The sequence below is a fragment of the Nannobrachium achirus genome, assembly GCF_963921795.1.
Source record: "Nannobrachium achirus genome assembly, chromosome: 24".
Taxonomy (NCBI): Eukaryota; Metazoa; Chordata; class Actinopteri; order Myctophiformes; family Myctophidae; genus Nannobrachium; species Nannobrachium achirus.
Window position 1 is genome coordinate 16813187 of NC_137831.1, and position 18064 is coordinate 16831250.

General features: G+C 42.6%; 1 protein-coding gene across 1 annotated transcript; it reads right to left on the reverse strand.

The window, feature by feature from the left end:
• Window positions 1-3640: 3640 nt before the first annotated feature.
• On the reverse strand, window positions 3641-16824 carry LOC308280102 (ankyrin repeat and protein kinase domain-containing protein 1-like; the record flags this gene model as incomplete). The annotated part of the gene is made up of 5 exons (XM_080720365.1): window positions 3641-3761; window positions 4284-4423; window positions 9185-9340; window positions 12982-13153; window positions 16670-16824. 5 exons carry the CDS (start codon window positions 16822-16824, stop codon window positions 3641-3643), a joined length of 744 nt encoding a protein of 247 aa, XP_080576491.1.
• Window positions 16825-18064: the final 1240 nt, after the last annotated feature.

An 18064-nucleotide genomic window follows, 5' to 3' on the forward strand; every position in this document is an offset into this window, starting at 1 on the left:
GAGCTGGGGTCTGTTGGAGTCAGCTCTCTGTTGGCCCCGTCTCTTCAATAAAACCAACTATTGATGGACAAAGGACTGGACTTTTACATTTGTTTCTGTGGGCACAGGGAGCCCCCAAAACCCCCCACAATACACAACAGAATGGCGAGCTAACCTGATCGTCTGGTGACTAGGGGACAACAGTCTCCGAGGGCACTGGGCCGCACAGAAAGAACCTGTTGTGTCTTTTTGTGAGGGGGGAGAAGACTGAGCAAGACTTTTTCTAAAAGCAGATCTGGTCCAGATCCAGAGTCGACGGGGAGACCACCACAGAGGCAAGCTGAAATATCAACATGAACTGATTTCAACAGATCCACAAGATTGAAACCTCACAGACTCTGAATGACTCCTGTGAAGATGACACTAGACTCAGCCTCACAGCACCATCTCTGTGATGACATGGAAGAAGAAACAAAGAAAAAGGGAAGAAAGGAGGAAGGAAAAAAAAAGGAAAAAAGGGGGATACAGGCAAACTTCAGAGAAAATGGACAATCCTGCAGCGAGGGTGCCAGCGAGGAGAACTGCATGGAGTACTATGGGGGTGAAAACTGACATTTTGCAAAATTCTACAGCAGCATTATCGAAGGAGCTCAACAATTCAAGACCAGATGGAAGCGTTAACATGTTTCACTCTAATATCAATATTGTTTATGTCTTTTCATAATCTTATGTGTTTTGTTGATTTCTAGCTGATCAAATTAACATGAGGACTATTAGAGAAAGTTGACATACGATGCCGAAAAACTAATCCATGCCTTTATCTCCTCCAGGTTGGATTACTGTAATGCACTTCTCATCAGGACCCCTGGGCAAGAGCCTTCAAAAGCTCCAATATATCCAGAACAGCGCTGCTAGGGTCCTGATGAGAGTGCGAAAATATGATCATATCACTCCCATCCTCCACTCCCTGCACTGGCTTCCCATCGCCTCCCGGACTGAATATAAAATCACCCTCTTAACCCACCAATGCATCTACGTCAATGCCCCCCCCTACCTCAAGGAACTGCTTGAGCCACAGCCCTCAACCCGCAGCCTCCGTTCTGGAAACACCAACCGCCTTAAGGAACGGCACACCAAGCTCCGCACCATGGGAGACAGAGCATTCTATGCAGCTGCCCCCCTGCTATGGAACTCACTCCCAGACCACCTAAGAGCTCCACAGTCTGTTGATGTTTTTAAAAGAGGACTTAAGACTTTCCTTTTTAACAAAGCTTTTGGTTAGCTCAGCTTTTATGTCTTTAAAACCCTGCTTTTTTAACTTGTTTTAACTTGCTTTGATTGCCTTTTGCCAACGTTTTATCTTATGCTGTTTTTATTTTATCTGTACTGTAGCACTTTGAGGTTTGCTGTCAAATGTAAAGTGCGTTACAAATAAAATTTATTATTATTATTATTATTACATATGGGGAATGTTTGATTGTCAACAAGGGTTTGCCACGTATGCGAGGATTATTTGTTTTTTATGGCCTAAACTCTGGCATTTCAACATATTAATAAACCAGACTCTATCACACACTTCGTTCTACCACCAGGGGGTGGTGTTGAGTGCAGTCTGGTTTTAAACAGGCAACACTTTACTGGCCTGGCCTGGATTCGTACCTGGGACAAGCAGGGGCTCTGACATCCTAAACAGTTGCCACCACTTCTTCTTTGAAATAGTCCCTGTAATGGCATTTTCACTTTGGTCCTGGAAAGAGTGGGAGGAGAAAACGGAAAGAAAACATCCATTACCAGCTCTGTTAGCACTTGTAGCATTGTTTTACAGTGAGAGTTGACTGATCATTCATTACCAGCTCTGTTAGCACTTGTAGCATTGTTTTACAGTGAGACAGCGAGAGTTGACTGATCATTCATTACCAGCTCTGTTAGCACTTGTAGCATTGTTTTACAGTGAGACAGCGAGAGTTGACTGATCATTCATTACCAGCTCTGTTAGCACTTGTAGCATTGTTTTACAGTGAGACAGCAAGAGTTGACTGATCATTCATTACCAGCTCTGTTAGCCGTGTAGCATTGTTTTACAGTGAGACACTTTAAAACTTTTTTATACGTTTTTATATGAGATACTTAAAGTGTGGTTCCTGTGGAAATAAGCCTCGGCTTTCTAGGATCTCCTTTTAGTTGACCTTGTACCAGTGATTTGTACTGTAATGAAACTGTACCTTTTTTCTACTGCAAACTTCTAATAAATTCTTCAATCAATCAATCAAAGACAGTGAGTGTTGACTGATCATTCATTACCAGCTATGTTAGCACTTGTAGCATTGTTTTAAAGTGAGACAGTGAGTGTTGACATCCATTACCAGCTCTGTTAGCACTTGTAGCATTGTTTTACAGTGAGACAGTGAGTGATGACTGATCATCCATTACCAGCTCTGTTAGCACTTGTAGCATTGTTTTACAGTGAGACAGTGAGTGTTGACTGAGTGCATTCATTACCAGCTCTGTTAGCACTTGCAGCATTGTTTTACAGTGAGTGTTGACTGATCATTCATTACCAGCTCTGTTAGCACTTGTTGGACGGCATCCTCCATCCCAGGCTTGTGCTTCTGGTACAGGGCTTCTGTCACAGCACTGCATTCTGGGAACAGTAGATTCAGGTGGTCAGACAGACTGCAGGTGATTTCTCTATCCATAGCTACTGATCCATTCCACCTCTGTTCTGCCGAAGGCTAGACTGAGATTAGCCAGCCCCTCTCCGGCACTGCTGGGCCGTTCGGCGTGAAACATGCAAACTCCCTGGAGGCCAGAGCAGAACCTCTGCTCTGTTTCACACAGATCTGTTACTCAATTTATAGGCACTGTTTTTACCAGATTGCATTTACTGACTGCTCTGGTGTACTTTTAGCAGTGGGCTCATTGGGAGAGAGAATAAAATGTTTCGCTCCTTTGAAAATCGCAGGCTTCTATACATTATTTGAGACGTTTGTACATGTCAATGGAGAGCCTAAATATGGAGAACATTTTACAACTTGTTTGCCTGTTACTACTTCAACATGCTCAACCACACAAACTTTAAACATCACACAATTGTGTCGAGCAATAATATTACAAAAGATTGGAGGGCTAAAGCGATTCAACGATTTCCATCCAAGTGATGGTTGTTGCATGTCGGCGTTCTCACCTGGAAAAAGAGGTCTTTTCTTTGGTTCTTGGTGCCAGCACCTCTCCATGAGTTTGACCAGATCCCCCAGTCCCGGGGCCTGCTCTAGGTCAACCTCTTCCAGGGACGGCCTTTGTCCCCTAGGGATCTGAAACTGTATGATGGCGGGGGCGGTTTCTGAGAGAAGTGGAGGGTAGATGATGGGAGGAGATGAGAGGAGAATACTTAGTAATCCATAGGAGAATAGGTACTTGTCAAATTACGTGTTTATTGCTATTGTTGAATTAACATAAAGGACTAGTTCACCCCCACAATTACATTTTTTTCCTCTACTGATTACTCATGCTATGGAGACTTGAGTTCAATAATATCTTTTAGTTTTTTGTCGCATTCCGAAGACAATAATTTGATTAGAATAAATGTATCCCAATCGATTCCGGATGGGGACCCAATTGCATTTGGAACTAGTCCTTTAAGCCAAAGAGTGCCATATGTGAGTCAGAGGCAATGCGTGTGAGAGAACTGAAGACAAAGGAAAAAGCAAGAACAAATAAAGAGAGAAAATGACTTGCCATATGGTTCTTTCCCCTTCACGATGGAACACAGAAGTATCCCAAAGCTAAAATAAAACGAGAGAAATAAGCAACGTCAGCAATTACCTTACACAAAGCATTTGTTTCACTTGCCGAGTTGCCGATGCTGGGTTATGCAATTTTTAATCTGAATGAAGTAAATGATGTCCACCACCAACTGAAACAATTGCTGTGAGAATGCTGCTGAAAAGTGCTGATTGTGTGTTAAGTACAATGTACAATATTTCATGAAGGTCAAGTCAACTGATTAAAACTCCGCCGGGCCGCGCTGAGCCAACTGCTGCTGCAGATGTTATATTGGACCTACATGCCTACAAAACATTTTGCGCGGGCACAGGGGCCCCTTGGCGCTTCAGTGCCCAGGGGCCCTCTGAGGTGTTAATCCAGCCCTGTGTATTGACATAATCTTTATTTCTTTTGTTTAAAAAAGCGTGAACAGTCTGAGTTGGTTGCAGTGCCATAATCCTTCTACACAGTTATTCACAGGGCACAGGAGGCAGTTGATTCAATGAATGTAATTAGATACAGAAACAGAAGATGATGAATACCTGTAGACATCAAAGGAGGCGGTGGATTTGTATGAAACGTCGCTTAAGGCCTCTGGAGGCATGTAGCTGGTCGTCCCCGCCCCCTTGCTTTTAGCAGACGTGGAACAGTTGTCCAACTTGGAAAGACCAAAGTCAGTGATCTGGATGGAGAGAACATAAAGGAAACAGAGACGGAGGACGAGAGACATGCAGACAAGTGGAAGAGAGAGAGCAAGAGTGAATGATGATATAGTAAGCATTATGCAATGCATCTCTCCTATTCTCTGATAGCTTTCTGTATGTTTACAATCACCAGTGGGGCAAACCTGTCTTTTTTATGTGAAAGCCACCTTGTTATAAGGGTTAACAGGTTTCATTGTGACCGTAGGTCGCTACTTAGTTTACTATCAGAACCGTCACAGCTCAGGGTACCCCCTGACACTACGGTTCCCCTGACAGTGTCAAGCGTGGTCTATGGGTTTGCTGCTCTGACATCACGCTTTAACTCACGATTTAATATGCTTTAATCGCTAAGAAACAATTAAAAGAATGATCGCCGATCCGCCATTTTTGTTTTCGTCCTAGAGTCCGTACAGCCGTTGGAACAGGATACGGATGTTCCCTGGACCGGGAACGGGGTGGGACAACCACCCCCTGTAGCCTGTCCATAGACGCATCGGGACCGTACCTATGTTCCCCAGGTTCTATGTTCCCCACTTTCTTACCACCTAAACCTACCCCTACCCCTAACCCTAACCCTAACCTCACTAAAACTGATGCTGTGAGGTGGGGAACAGAGTGGGGAACATAGAACCTGACGCATCACTTCCTTTGTTTATGCTGCTAGCCCAGCTCACATGAATGGACGCATGTATTAACACCAGTGCTGTTGTTTTCGAGTGTTGATCACGGCATGATAAAAGAACGTACGCGGTCCGTGAATCGCTGTGCACGGTGGACGCGCATGCGCCTACGTTAAAAGGTAAGGACATCGTGGCAGGCAACCTTGTGGAGGAAGACAGACCGTGTCTGTGTGGCTGGTTCAGACAGGGATCTCCATGTATGGGCATGAAAGGATTGTATGTTGTGATGTCATGGGAACCAGAACAGAATCTCTTTTATGCCCATATATGGAGATCCCTGATATCATCAATTTTAAGCCCATATCTAACATGACTTCATATGGGAATGCCCATATAGGAAGACAGCCCATATCTGTGTGGCTGGTTCAGACAGGGATCTCCAAGTATGGGCATAAAAGGGATTGTGTGTATGATGTCAGATGTCATAGACGTCATAGGATTTTCACATAACGAATAACTGAGTAAGCATGTTTGAGGTCTCACAGCATATCTCCATATACTGTACATGGATCTCCATATATGGGTACCAGGGGTCTCCATATATGGGTACCAGGGGTCTCCATATATAGTTAACTGGTCCGATATACATCACTAGCCAGACGGCCAAGACATGGCCCGACCTCGTCCTAGTGGCCCTAGTACTAGTATGAAAGCCTCCAGCTCATGTCTGTCACCATGATGTTGCAAATGAATTTCGTCCTTGTCCCTTGTATGCCCATATATGGAGATCCCTGATGTCATCAATATCATCCCAACTCAGCAGAATGATAGCCTATAGCAGACTACACAATGATGTTCCAAATTAATTCCATCCTTGTCCCATTTATGCCCATATATGGAGATCCCTGATGTGATTAAAGCCCATATGCGTCACAGTGCATGACATCCCATCTCATCCATATTTGGCCACAATATGGCCACATTTTGTCCAACATAAACAACCAACCGCAACACGAGTCACATTTGCAAATTAATTCCGTCCTTGTGCCCATATATGGAGATCCCTGATGTCATCAATATTAAGTCCATATCTGGGAATGCCCATATATGGTCATATCGTGTCAGTCGCATGTGGCTTATAACATGAAACATCTATGATGTCAGATGTCAGTAATCTCCATATTCACCCTATTCACGCCCCGCCCACTCAGCAACTTCCTGGTGCTGATGTCACGCTTTGAAGGGTAAACCCTGCTAAAAGCCCATAGAGTTAACAAAGAAATTACAAATTTAATGTAATTTCCGAATAGTAAAGTATAAAATATGGCTAGCATGAACAAGAACACAAGATAGTAAAAGGCACAAAGCGTTATAATTTACTTTACCGTTCGAAATAATGATTTGTTGGCTTTAAGTCCAGCAATTTCTGTGTTAACTCTATGGGCTTTTAGCAGGGTTTCCCCTTCAAAGCACCAGGAAGTTGCTGAGAAATTGGGCGGGGCGTGAATAGGGCTCATTTGGGAAAATATGGCCACACTTTGTCCAACTTAAACAACCAACCAGGTCTGTGCATTGTTTTGGTAGTCCCCCCAGGAATCCGCGGAGAAAAAGTCTTGATTCCGCGGAGAACAATCCTGATTCTGCGGAATTCTGCGGAGAACATTTCTTGATTCCGTGGACATTAAAAAACTACCTAAAATGACCAGTTATCAAGCTAAAAATTATATAGTTCTAACAAACAAGTAAAACCCTTCATGAAATAGCTACAATTAATTGTAATTAGTGGTTAGAATAATCGACTAATCATTTTTGAGAATAAAAATCCAATATTAAATCTATTATTTTTTGATTGCTATTGTTTTTAATAATTACTTTCCGTTGCAAAGACTATATTGTCATCCAAACCATGCCCATAGTAACCACATTTTAGAGGATAGCCTACCTACTACCTAGTATGGGTGTCATATTTATTTATTCTCTTCTGCATTAGCATTGTTATTGCCAGGCATAGAGAGGAACTATAGTTCAGGACACAGTTTCTGTCAGGAATGTGGGACCATCCAGCAGTGCAACTAGCAGGAGGGAAGCTAAGCTATTCCCCCAGGCTCTGTATGAGGTGGCCACTGGCAAAACCATGTACACATCGTTTTATAATAGTAGTAATGACTACTCCCGCCGCTCTACTGCCACTCGCGACTGTTATTCCGCGGCCGTCAGAAAAGTCCGCGAATGGCCGCGAAATCCGCGGGTGGTCGCGAGTTCCGCGATAAATTATGTGATCGCGGAATCGCGGATTCCTGGGGGGACTATTTTGGGGTCAAAGTTGATCCCATGCCAAAGCGCCAGTGCTCGCCCAGCAGTCTGCTGTCACCCAGGCGGATGCGTCCATGTGTGCGACCTCGGCGAGGTCGCTTCTCACCCTTAAGATGTCTTACTGGTTAAAGTAGTCCCGTTCAACTGTAGGCAGTAAATCTTATGCAGTCACTTGGTTTGCAGAGTTCTGTACATCCCACTGCTTCGTTGAGGAAGCTTGCATAATAGTGTACATTTACAAGCTAAAAACTCAACTACTAAATCTGGTGCAGGGGCTGTGTGCACCCAGTCCACTCTGCATGGGATCTGGTGCAGGGGCTGTGTGCATCCAGTCCACTCTGCATGGGATCTGGTGCAGGGGCTGTGTGCACCCAGTCCACTCTGCATGGGATCTGGTGCAGGGGCTGTTGTGAACTCAGTCCACTCTGCATGGGATCTGGTGCAGGGGCTGTTGTGAACCCAGTCCACTCTGCATGGGATCTGGTGCAGAGGCTGTGTGAACCCAGTCCACTCTGCATGGGATCTGGTGCAGAGTGGGTGAGTCTACAGAGAGCATCTCCATATTCTAGTCTGGTGATTGGCACAGAGGGGAAATAGACCTTCTCTACAAGATAGCCGGAGTTGACTGGAATCAGCCTCTCCTCTCCTTCAGTTCTTAAATAACCTCAGTGCATTCAGTTTTCCATGACCAGCAAAGGCCTCACATCCTGTAAACGTAGCATATGTAGCACACAACCACCCTCACAGAACTCCATAAGCAAGGCATAATGTGTATGTCCACAGATCGTGTTGAGGTTTTGTGTGCTCTTTTACATTTCTGATTGAATACTTTACCGGTCAGGACCTGGACCAATCAGTGATGTCTCCATTGAGGCCAGATCACAGCCCATATGAGGATGATCTTGACATCATTACCAGGACGTCATATGGATTTATGTTGGTTGAAATCAGGTGATATTCAAGGCCAGATAAATATCATAACTAGTTAGATATATCCCATAATATAACCTTATATGTTCATATTTGAACTATCGTTACAAACAATAACAATAATCCTGTCAAACTAAAAAGTCCATATGACGTCCTGGTAATGACGTCAAGATCATCCCCATGTGGGCTGTGATCTGGCCCCAATCCAGACGTCACTGATTGGTCCAGGTCCTGAATTGCTTGCTGGGACCAATCAATCAAAATCTGCCCCACTGTTTATTTTGCTTTTTCTGTCTATTTGTATTTTTATTTCTTGTTTTGTATTGCTTGATTCTTTTGTTTTTAAATGTGTAGCTGTTTTTATATGTTGGTACTTCAATGTATGTTTTTAACTTATTTTGTCAACTTAAAGGTGTCTCACAACTCCTAGTGAGTGGTCCTCAAACTGTTATATGAAATATGCTGCTTGTTTTTAAATTGCATGGTCTGAGGAGTGACACTATAATAACGTTATCTATCTATCTATCTATCTATCTATCTATCTATCTAAGCAATAACTGAATGGATATGAGCTTGAACAATGACAAAGGACTGGCGTGATTGACCCATCATCACCTTGACATTCATGCTCTACCCATCATCACCTTGACATTCATGCTTGACCCATCATCACCTTGACATTCATGCTTGACCCATCATCACCTTGACATTCATGCTTGACCCATCATCACCTTGACATTCATGCTCTACCCATCATCACCTTGACATTCATGCTCTACCCATCATCACCTTGACATTCATGCTCTACCCATCATCACCTTGACATTCATGCTTGACCCATCATCACCTTGACATTCATGCTTGACCCATCATCACCTTGACATTCAGGTCTGCGTCCAGCAGCACGTTGTCAGGCTTCAGGTCCTTGTGGATGATGGGAGGGGTCAGACTGTGAAGGTGCTCCATGCCCAGAGACACTTGGTGAGCCAGTCGAAACACCAGGGACAAGGGTAGAGGGTGGTTCAGCTTTTTCTGGTGAGGAAGGGGGTTTCAGAATCACAGTTTCATAAACACAGATACAAATACAATCCTTATGTTAGGCTATATGTTTGTTATTTCCCTCTTCTGACAGAGAGAGGTAATTGGTGTCCAGTCCAAACTACAATAAGTAGAGTCCAGTCCAAACTACAATAAGTAGTGTCCAGTCCAAACTACAATAAGTAGTGTCCAGTCCAAACTACAATAAGTAGTGTCCAGTCCAAACTACAATAAGTAGTGTCCAGTCCAAACTACAATAAGTATTGTCCAGTCCAAACTACTATAAGTAGTGTCCAGTCCAAACTACAATAAGTAGTGTCCAGTCCAAACTACAATAAGTATTGTCCAGTCCAAACTACAATAAGTAGTGTCCAGTCCAAACTACTACAAGTAGTGTCCAGTCCAAACTACTACAAGTATTGTCCAGTCCAAACTACTATAAGTAGTGTCCAGTCCAAACTACTACAAGTAGTGTCCAGTCCAAACTACTATAAGTAGTGTCCAGTCCAAACTACAATAAGTAGTGTCCAGTCCAAACTACTATAAGTAGTGTCCAGTCCAAACTACTATAAGTAGTGTCCAGTCCAAACTACAATAACTAGTGTCCAGTCCAAACTACAATAACTAGTGTCCAGTCCAAACTACAATAAGTAGTGTCCAGACCAAACTACAATAAGTAGTGTCCAGTCCAAACTACAATAAGTAGTGTCCAGTCCAAACTACTATAAGTAGTGTCCAGTCCAAACTACAATAAGTAGTGTCCAGTCCAAACTACAATAAGTAGTGTCCAGTCCAAACTACAATAAGTAGTGCCCAGTCCAAACTACAATAAGTAGTGTCCAGTCCAAACTACTACAAGTAGTGTCCAGTCCAAACTACAATAAGTAGTGTCCAGTCCAAACTACTATAAGTAGTGTCCAGTCCAAACTACTACAAGTAGTGTCCAGTCCAAACTACAATAAGTAGTGTCCAGTTCAAACTACTATAAGTAGTGTCCAGTCCAAACTACAATAAGTATTGTCCAGTCCAAACTACTATAAGTAGTGTCCAGTCCAAACTACAATAAGTAGTGTCCAGTCCAAACTAATATAAGTAGTGTCCAGTCCAAACTACTATAAGTAGTGTCCAGTCCAAACTACTATAGTGTCCAGTCCAAACTACAATAAGTACTGTCCAGTCCAAACTACAATAAGTAGTGTCCAGTCCACACTACTATAAGTAGTGTCCAGTCCAAACTACAATAAGTAGTGTCCAGTCCAAACTACTATAAGTAGTGTCCAGTCCAAACTACTATAAGTAGTGTCCAGTCCAGTGACCGAATCCTTCAAATAAGGTCAGCCACCATGCTGTTCCTGTGGGCTAACATGATTCCAAAAGTACAGTAGGAGTAGTTTGTAAAAGTATTAAGATTAAGAACACAAAGAGCCCTCAGGCTTCAACAATCAAAGGCTACTGTACCTCAAAATGATCACACTATTTTCAGAGGCTCTCTCAATTCAATTCAATTCAATTCAATGGAGATTTATTGGCATTAGAAAACATACGTTTACATTGCAGATGTCATCTGCTTGTGACTGCAATCTGTTTCTGTTCTCGGATGACTCGGCTCTCCTATTCTCAGGCAGAGACATATTGCAGGTTGAAAAGGCCCTTACCTGTGAACTAAACATGATCTGCACCTGGCTCAATGACAACAGACTCTCAATTCACCTTTTCGGATCTAGTCAGAAACTCAGCCAAGTTGAAAACTTCACTATTAAAGTAGGTGACAGAGAAAAAAAAAACACATCTGCCACCTGGGTTGCATCCTGGAGACTAACCTATCCAGTGAAAAAATGACTACCAAGGTAATCAATAAAGTCAACCAACAAATTTGTTTCTTAAATCTCGAAAGACACTGGGAGGTGCTCTTATTGGGCCCCTCATTGATTACGGAGTCCTTGTCTGGTATCACGATGCCCCAGCTGCCTTAAGGTTAAAGCTCCAAACAGCCCAAAAAAAAAGGGTCGTGCTTGGTCTTCCTCCTTGGGCCCACCTTACCAATCACCACCACGAAAGTGTGGGTTGGCTCAAAGTAGCTGACAGAGTACAGCATCTTGCAATGGGCCTGGTGTACAAGATTCACTACACCTCCTAGATACCCATGTACCTGACTAAATACTGGTGTACAAGATACACTGCACCACTAAGTACCCATGTACCTGACTAAATACTGGTGTACAAGATACACTACACCACTAAGATACCCATGTACCTGACAAACTACTTCTTAAAGGTCAAGGATGTTCACAATCACAACACCAGAGGCAGCTCCACTAATCATCATCAACGTAGATTTAACACTAAACAAGGCTCTAACTCGTTCTCCTGTTATACCATCAATATGTGGAACGCCCTTCCACAAGCCTTAAAGGAGAGCAAATCCCCCATGCTCCCCCCACCCCTTTTTTTCTGCCTTTGTATTTGATGCTATTCTTTTTCTGCTTTTGAAACTGATATTATCCTAGATAAAGTACTATGTTCTATCTGTCTGTCTTTCAATGTTATATGAGATACTTAAAGTGTGGCTCCTGTGAAAATAAGCCTCGACTTTCTAGGATCTCCTTTTAGTTGACCTTGTACCAGTGATTTGTACTGTCATGAAACTGTACCTTTTTCTATTGCAAACTTCTAATAAATTCTTCAATCAATCAATCAATCAATCAATCAAAAGGAAGTGTAAAAATAATAAAAATCACACCCAATGTGAAGTGAGCGGTGGTCGTGCTTGCATAACGTCTTCAGACTAGGATATTGGTCTAGGATGTAATTGGTGATGTAATACAGGCTACACACACACACACACACATTGCTATGGCAAAACGCTGAGGAATAAGTGGCTACAGACACACGCACAGCCACTCTATGGAGCGGTTTACCACTGCTTAAAAACAGTTGATTAAAGGGCCTACACCATGCTTTTAAAACTATATTTTTTGTATAAATATATGCTCAAAATTGAGTCTTAGACAGGTTTTAACCCTCAACAAACACTCTGACCATTCCTTTGTTTGTTCTAGCTCTACTATAATGAGGCTCTCCAGCTGCAATACCAAAAACGGCCTCTGTTTGCTCAGTGGCGCATCTAGTGGGGTTTTTCCAAAGAAAAAAAAAATGTTTTGAAAAAAAAATTTTTTGAAAAAAAAAAAAAAATATATATATATATATATATATTTTTTTTTTTTAAACAGAAACGTGTGTGACGTCACACGCGTCAATTCTCAGAACAGCACTGTTCTGAGAGCTTCTCATCTCTGTCTTCCCAAAACCAGAGAAAGACACACTTGTCAGAAATAGGACTTTGTGAGGATAGAAGGTGCCAGTGGGACACCAAAAAAAGGTTTTAAAATAGAAAAAGTGAAAATTCATGGTGTAGGTCCTTTAAGGGGAACATATACACAGTTGTAGAGGGTACAGCAGCATTGTGTAAACAGAGCAATGTCACATTATGCCGTTACATACATGTTATATATATACAGTATAGGCTACAGGGAATAAAGCTCAGAGGAGCACCATTTTCAAGGTTTTTTTTAAATGGTTCAACATCACTGGATCATTGAATGATTCAGTTGATCAATGAAAGGAGAAAAGCTGACCTGCAAAGAGGCGACGGATCCTCTCTCCATCAGCTCCATGACCAGACCAATCTGTATGCCAGGGGCGGATGGTAGACAACCCCTGAAGACTCCCAGGACCTGGATGACATGGGGGCTCTCTGCCCGTCGCATCAGCTCACACTCACGATCCAAGTACTTATCTGAGCTGGACCTGAAGAATAGTAATAAGACAAATAAGAAGTATTTAATGTAAGCAAACTACAGTCCAAAGTCCAAATGCAACAAATTAATCTAAAATTCTAACTCAAGAAATAAGTGGGACCACAGTAGCCTATAACCAGAGCTTACTAATGCTTTCAAAATAACACCAGCCTGGAACCAGGGCCGGATCTAGGCATAGGCAATTGAGGCAATGTCCCCCTAAATGCCCTGTCTGCCCCACCAAACATGATGGCATGCAAAAATCTAAAATGTCAAAAATATTAAACCGTTTGAAATGTTATGCTACAACTAAGTATATGGATAGATAAACTGATAGGATATAAGGTAAGGTATAAGTGTGCCAAAATGCTTAGTTTTCTATGCATTTTGGGTGTTTTAGGCGGTTTGTCCCCCCATTTGCTTTGCGGCAAGGGCTGGAGGTGACCCCCCTATCATTTCTTCTTGCCACACCTAGTGCTCAAGGCTAGATCCGGCCCTGAGTGGAACACAAACAGACATGGGTCTAAACCAGGGTTCCCCATTTGCGGCCCGTGGGGGGCTATGTCTGGCCCCCACCAACCCCAGTAATAATGGTGGTATAAGAGCAGCAACAACACTAGTATATTGTCTTTGTCGGGTGGAAACTCGTATCTCCAAATTTGTATGTTCTTTCGCAAAATATACAAGGCCGTCGCACAAAAGTAGTGAAAACAGCCGATCTACAAGCACACAACGCCTCGCACCGCGAAGCGTTGTGTGCTTGTAGATTGTCTGTTTTCACTAGTTTAAATATTTTTTAAAATGATAAATGCAAAACGAACGGTTTTGGACATACAAGATTTTCACCCAACAACGACGATATCTGAACTGTCGCAGTCCCTGGACTAGCGGGAACGCCACCTTTGCCCCCTGCAATGCTGTGGCCCTTGGCTTGGTACCCTAGACATAATTCGGCCCTTGGGGAAAACTAATTGGGGAACCCTGGTCTAAACGCTTGCATCAGATACTCTATGCAGTGCACATACTGTATCTATGCAGGTATGGCACAGGCTATTAGAGATGCTCCGATCAGGTTTTTTGGGGCCGATACCGATCACCGATCAGCTGGAATCAATATCTGCCGATACCGATATTACCGATCAATCACAGCGTGTAATCAATATCTGCCAATCCCGATATTACCGATCGATCACAGCGTGAAATCCATAAATTATTCTATTGTGTCACTGTAGGAGCATTTATATATTTAATGATTCCCCTTACACAAGATTGACATTGTATAATGTTAATTCAAATCAACTTTATATTCCAAGGTCATGATTCGATTAGATTCTCAATAGGATATATTATCGTATCGTAAATCATTTTAGTCCTAGGAAAATTCCTCCTAAAGAAAAAAACAAAACGTTTTCCTATAAAGATAGTGGCAATATTGTCTACCCTTAATGATTTTCAAGGTTATTTGGTTATAATGGTTAATAGCAACAATAATAGGCCAAATAGACCCTTAAGATTTTCTGTACACTGTATTATACATTTGGGGTCCTTGCTCTTGGCATGAAAATGTTTGAAAACCACTGTTCAGACAACATTTCTGTTTGACTGACCTTCCCCAGTTTTATTTTTATTTTTATAGACCTCTTTGCTGGGAAAAACAGGATCTGGCAACACTTTATTATAGACCTGTTTGCTTGTTTCTGTTGCAGAAACTGAATGGCAACACTTCATCCTCCTTTCATCTAGCTGCTAACTCTTAGCTCCTGTGGAAATGACCGTTTTAAACTATATAAGGGAACTACAAACTTTATCTTTAGATCGACAACAACTGTTGTCCATATCTACTCCAATGACTTTGGAATTATGTTTTTTGGAACCAAGTTTACAGCAACGTTACAGCAGTTATCTTACGTCGCAGAGAGAGAGAGAGAGAGAGAGAGAGAGAGAGAGAGAGAGAGAGAGAGAGAGAGAGAGAGAGAGAGAGAGAGACGCACCACAAACGCACATCTATGTCAAATCAGGGTCATTCTCTACGAGCCTTGTTAACCTAACAACACAGCTGGCTGGCAATAGTGTTGAAAACGCATTCACCGTGATCACTTCTCTGGATTCTAATCCAAGCAAATTGGAGAATAACATTGTGGATTTTACTTTGAGATGACTACAAAGGTAGAAGTAGGCTACTTATATTCTGATCTATGATGAATTATTCCAGTGGTGTATCCACTAACCAATATGTTTAAAACAAAGTCTTTTGAGTCTCTCTCTGTCTCTCCTCTGGTGCAGCGTGCATGTGTGTGTAGAAGGGGAGGGAGGTGAACATGGAGCCGCACGCTCTCTCTCACACACACACACACACACACACACACACACACACACACACACACACACACACACACACACACACACACACACACACGAGAGAGAGGAGAACAGAGCACTCCTTCGTCAGAAGCACGCATGCACAACGTACACGTGGATCGAACGTCAACGTCTTTTTCGCTTCGATTCCTTGATCGGCTCGCTTTGATCCAATTATGGAAACACCGATCAAAACCGATATGGCCTTGATCGGCCGATCTGATATCTGCGCCGATCAATCGGCGCATCTCTACAAGCTATACATCAAACGTAGGTTTTCACACACCATAATACTAATTACACTATTGTGTGTGCAAGAGGTGTCCAAGAACACCAGAGACTGTACAGCATGCAGGCATTGACACTAAGGCTTGTCCACCTTCCCCCGGCAGGTAAGTTTGCTTTCAGGTTGCCCGACCGGGCAGGTGCTCATTATAGAGGGGACGCAACCGTCTGCATATGTAAAATAAGAGCACTGACCTATATATGTGCTGTTACACTTAAAAATATAAAATAACAAGTGTGAAACCATAGACATCCAATGATAGCTATGTAGGTATTTGGATTTGTTGGTATTGAGGTATGACATTTTTTATTGCACAGCTCCAGAAAGTAAAGAAATAAGAGTTAAATTGAGCGGTAATTAAAATCTTACCAATCATTTTATACTGGATGATTTACTTTTCGGCAAGTATAGGCTTGACCTTTGGGCAAGTAGAACATGACCTGTACCTGCCCGACAGGCAAGTGCCTCTGAAACCTTAGTGTCAACTCCTGGCATGTATCCTTTACTTACCCGGCATCAAGACATAACAGTTTAACCTTAGTGTCAACTCCTGGCATGTATCCTTTACTTACCCGGCATCAAGACATAACAGTTTAACCTTAGTGTCAACTCCTGGCATGTATCCTTTACTTACCCGGCATCAAGACATAACAGTTTAACCTTAGTGTCAACCCCTGGCATGTATCCTTTACTTACCCGGCATCAAGACATAACAGTTTAACCTTAGTGTCAACCCCTGGCATGTATCCTTTACTTACCCGGCATCAAGACATAACAGTTTAACCTTAGTGTCAACCCCTGGCATGTATCCTTTACTTACCCGGCATCAAGACATAACAGTTTAACCTTAGTGTCAACCCCTGGCATGCATCCTTTACTTACCCGGCATCAAGACATAACAGTTTAACGGCCACATCTGATCTCCGCTGAAGATGTCTGGCTTTATAGACCTGCCCAAATCCTCCTGCACCAATCAGCACCCAGCTCTTCTTGTCCAGACTCTTCTCGTTGATCACTAGATAACTGGACTCTGCCATTGTTCACTGTAGGGGTGTAACGATACATTTTAATAGCGATTCGATACATATCACGATACATGGTTCACAATACTATACATGGACGATATTGGTTCATTCATGGTGATACGATACGATTCGATTCAATGATTTAAAATCGATATAGTAACTATTTAGCAAAGAAATGTAATCTGTGTGAAAGGTGTGGATAGTGCAGGTTTTTAAGGGAAACATGTATTACCAGTAAGACTCCCTAATCGGGAGATAAGCGACCGTTGGTCGCTTAACTCCTGTCACACTGCTGACATCAGTATGACATCACACCGTACACAAATGACCCTTATATAAGACCGGCATTATCTACCGACAGATTAGTAACAAGATGTCAAAATCGTTGAAGGTTGAATCTCCAGATATGGAGATAACCAACACATCCCTCCATATATGGAGATAACCGACGAATCTCACTAAGTCTGACCTCACAAGCCCCATATTTGGACACGAACAACATATAACTCCATATATAGAGACATAGCTGCTGACATCAGTATGACATCACACTGCTGACATCAGTATGACATCACACCGTACACAAATGACCCTTATATAAGACCGGCATTATCTACCGACAGATTAGTAACAAGATGTCAAAATCGTTGAAGGTTGAATCTCCAGATATGGAGATAACCAACACATCCCTCCATATATGACCCTGGACGTAGCTCAGTCAGGTACACGTCTTCCATTAGAGGACACTGGCATGAGTGCCTCTTAAGCCCCAGTGGGGCTCGGTGAACATTGACAATATGAGTGCCTCTTGTAGCTCCGGTGTGGGCTTGGTGAATGTACTCTTTTTTATTTTTATTTTATTATCTTTGTAATGTGTTGTCTCTACTGTGGGCCCTGAGCCTGTAATAAAGTTTATATATGGTGTGATGTCATACTGATGTCAGCAGTGTGATGTCATTGCGACCGCGGAGATATGAGCAGGGCAAAGGTGTGACATGTGACGTGTGACCGACGGACGGACGGACGGACGGACGGACGGACGGACGGCCGGTGGAGGTTTTGATACTAAACTGCGACCTGACGGTCGCAATAAAGATAGAAAAGAAAAAAAGAAGAAAAACATCTAAAAAAAAAAGGAAAACAAAGGCTCTGCTGGACTGCTGCTGCCAGTGATACTTTCAGTCTATCAAGCTGCTAGAGCAATTTTAGATAGTTAATTTGTTTGTGATAAGGCCAACACAACCAGAAAATA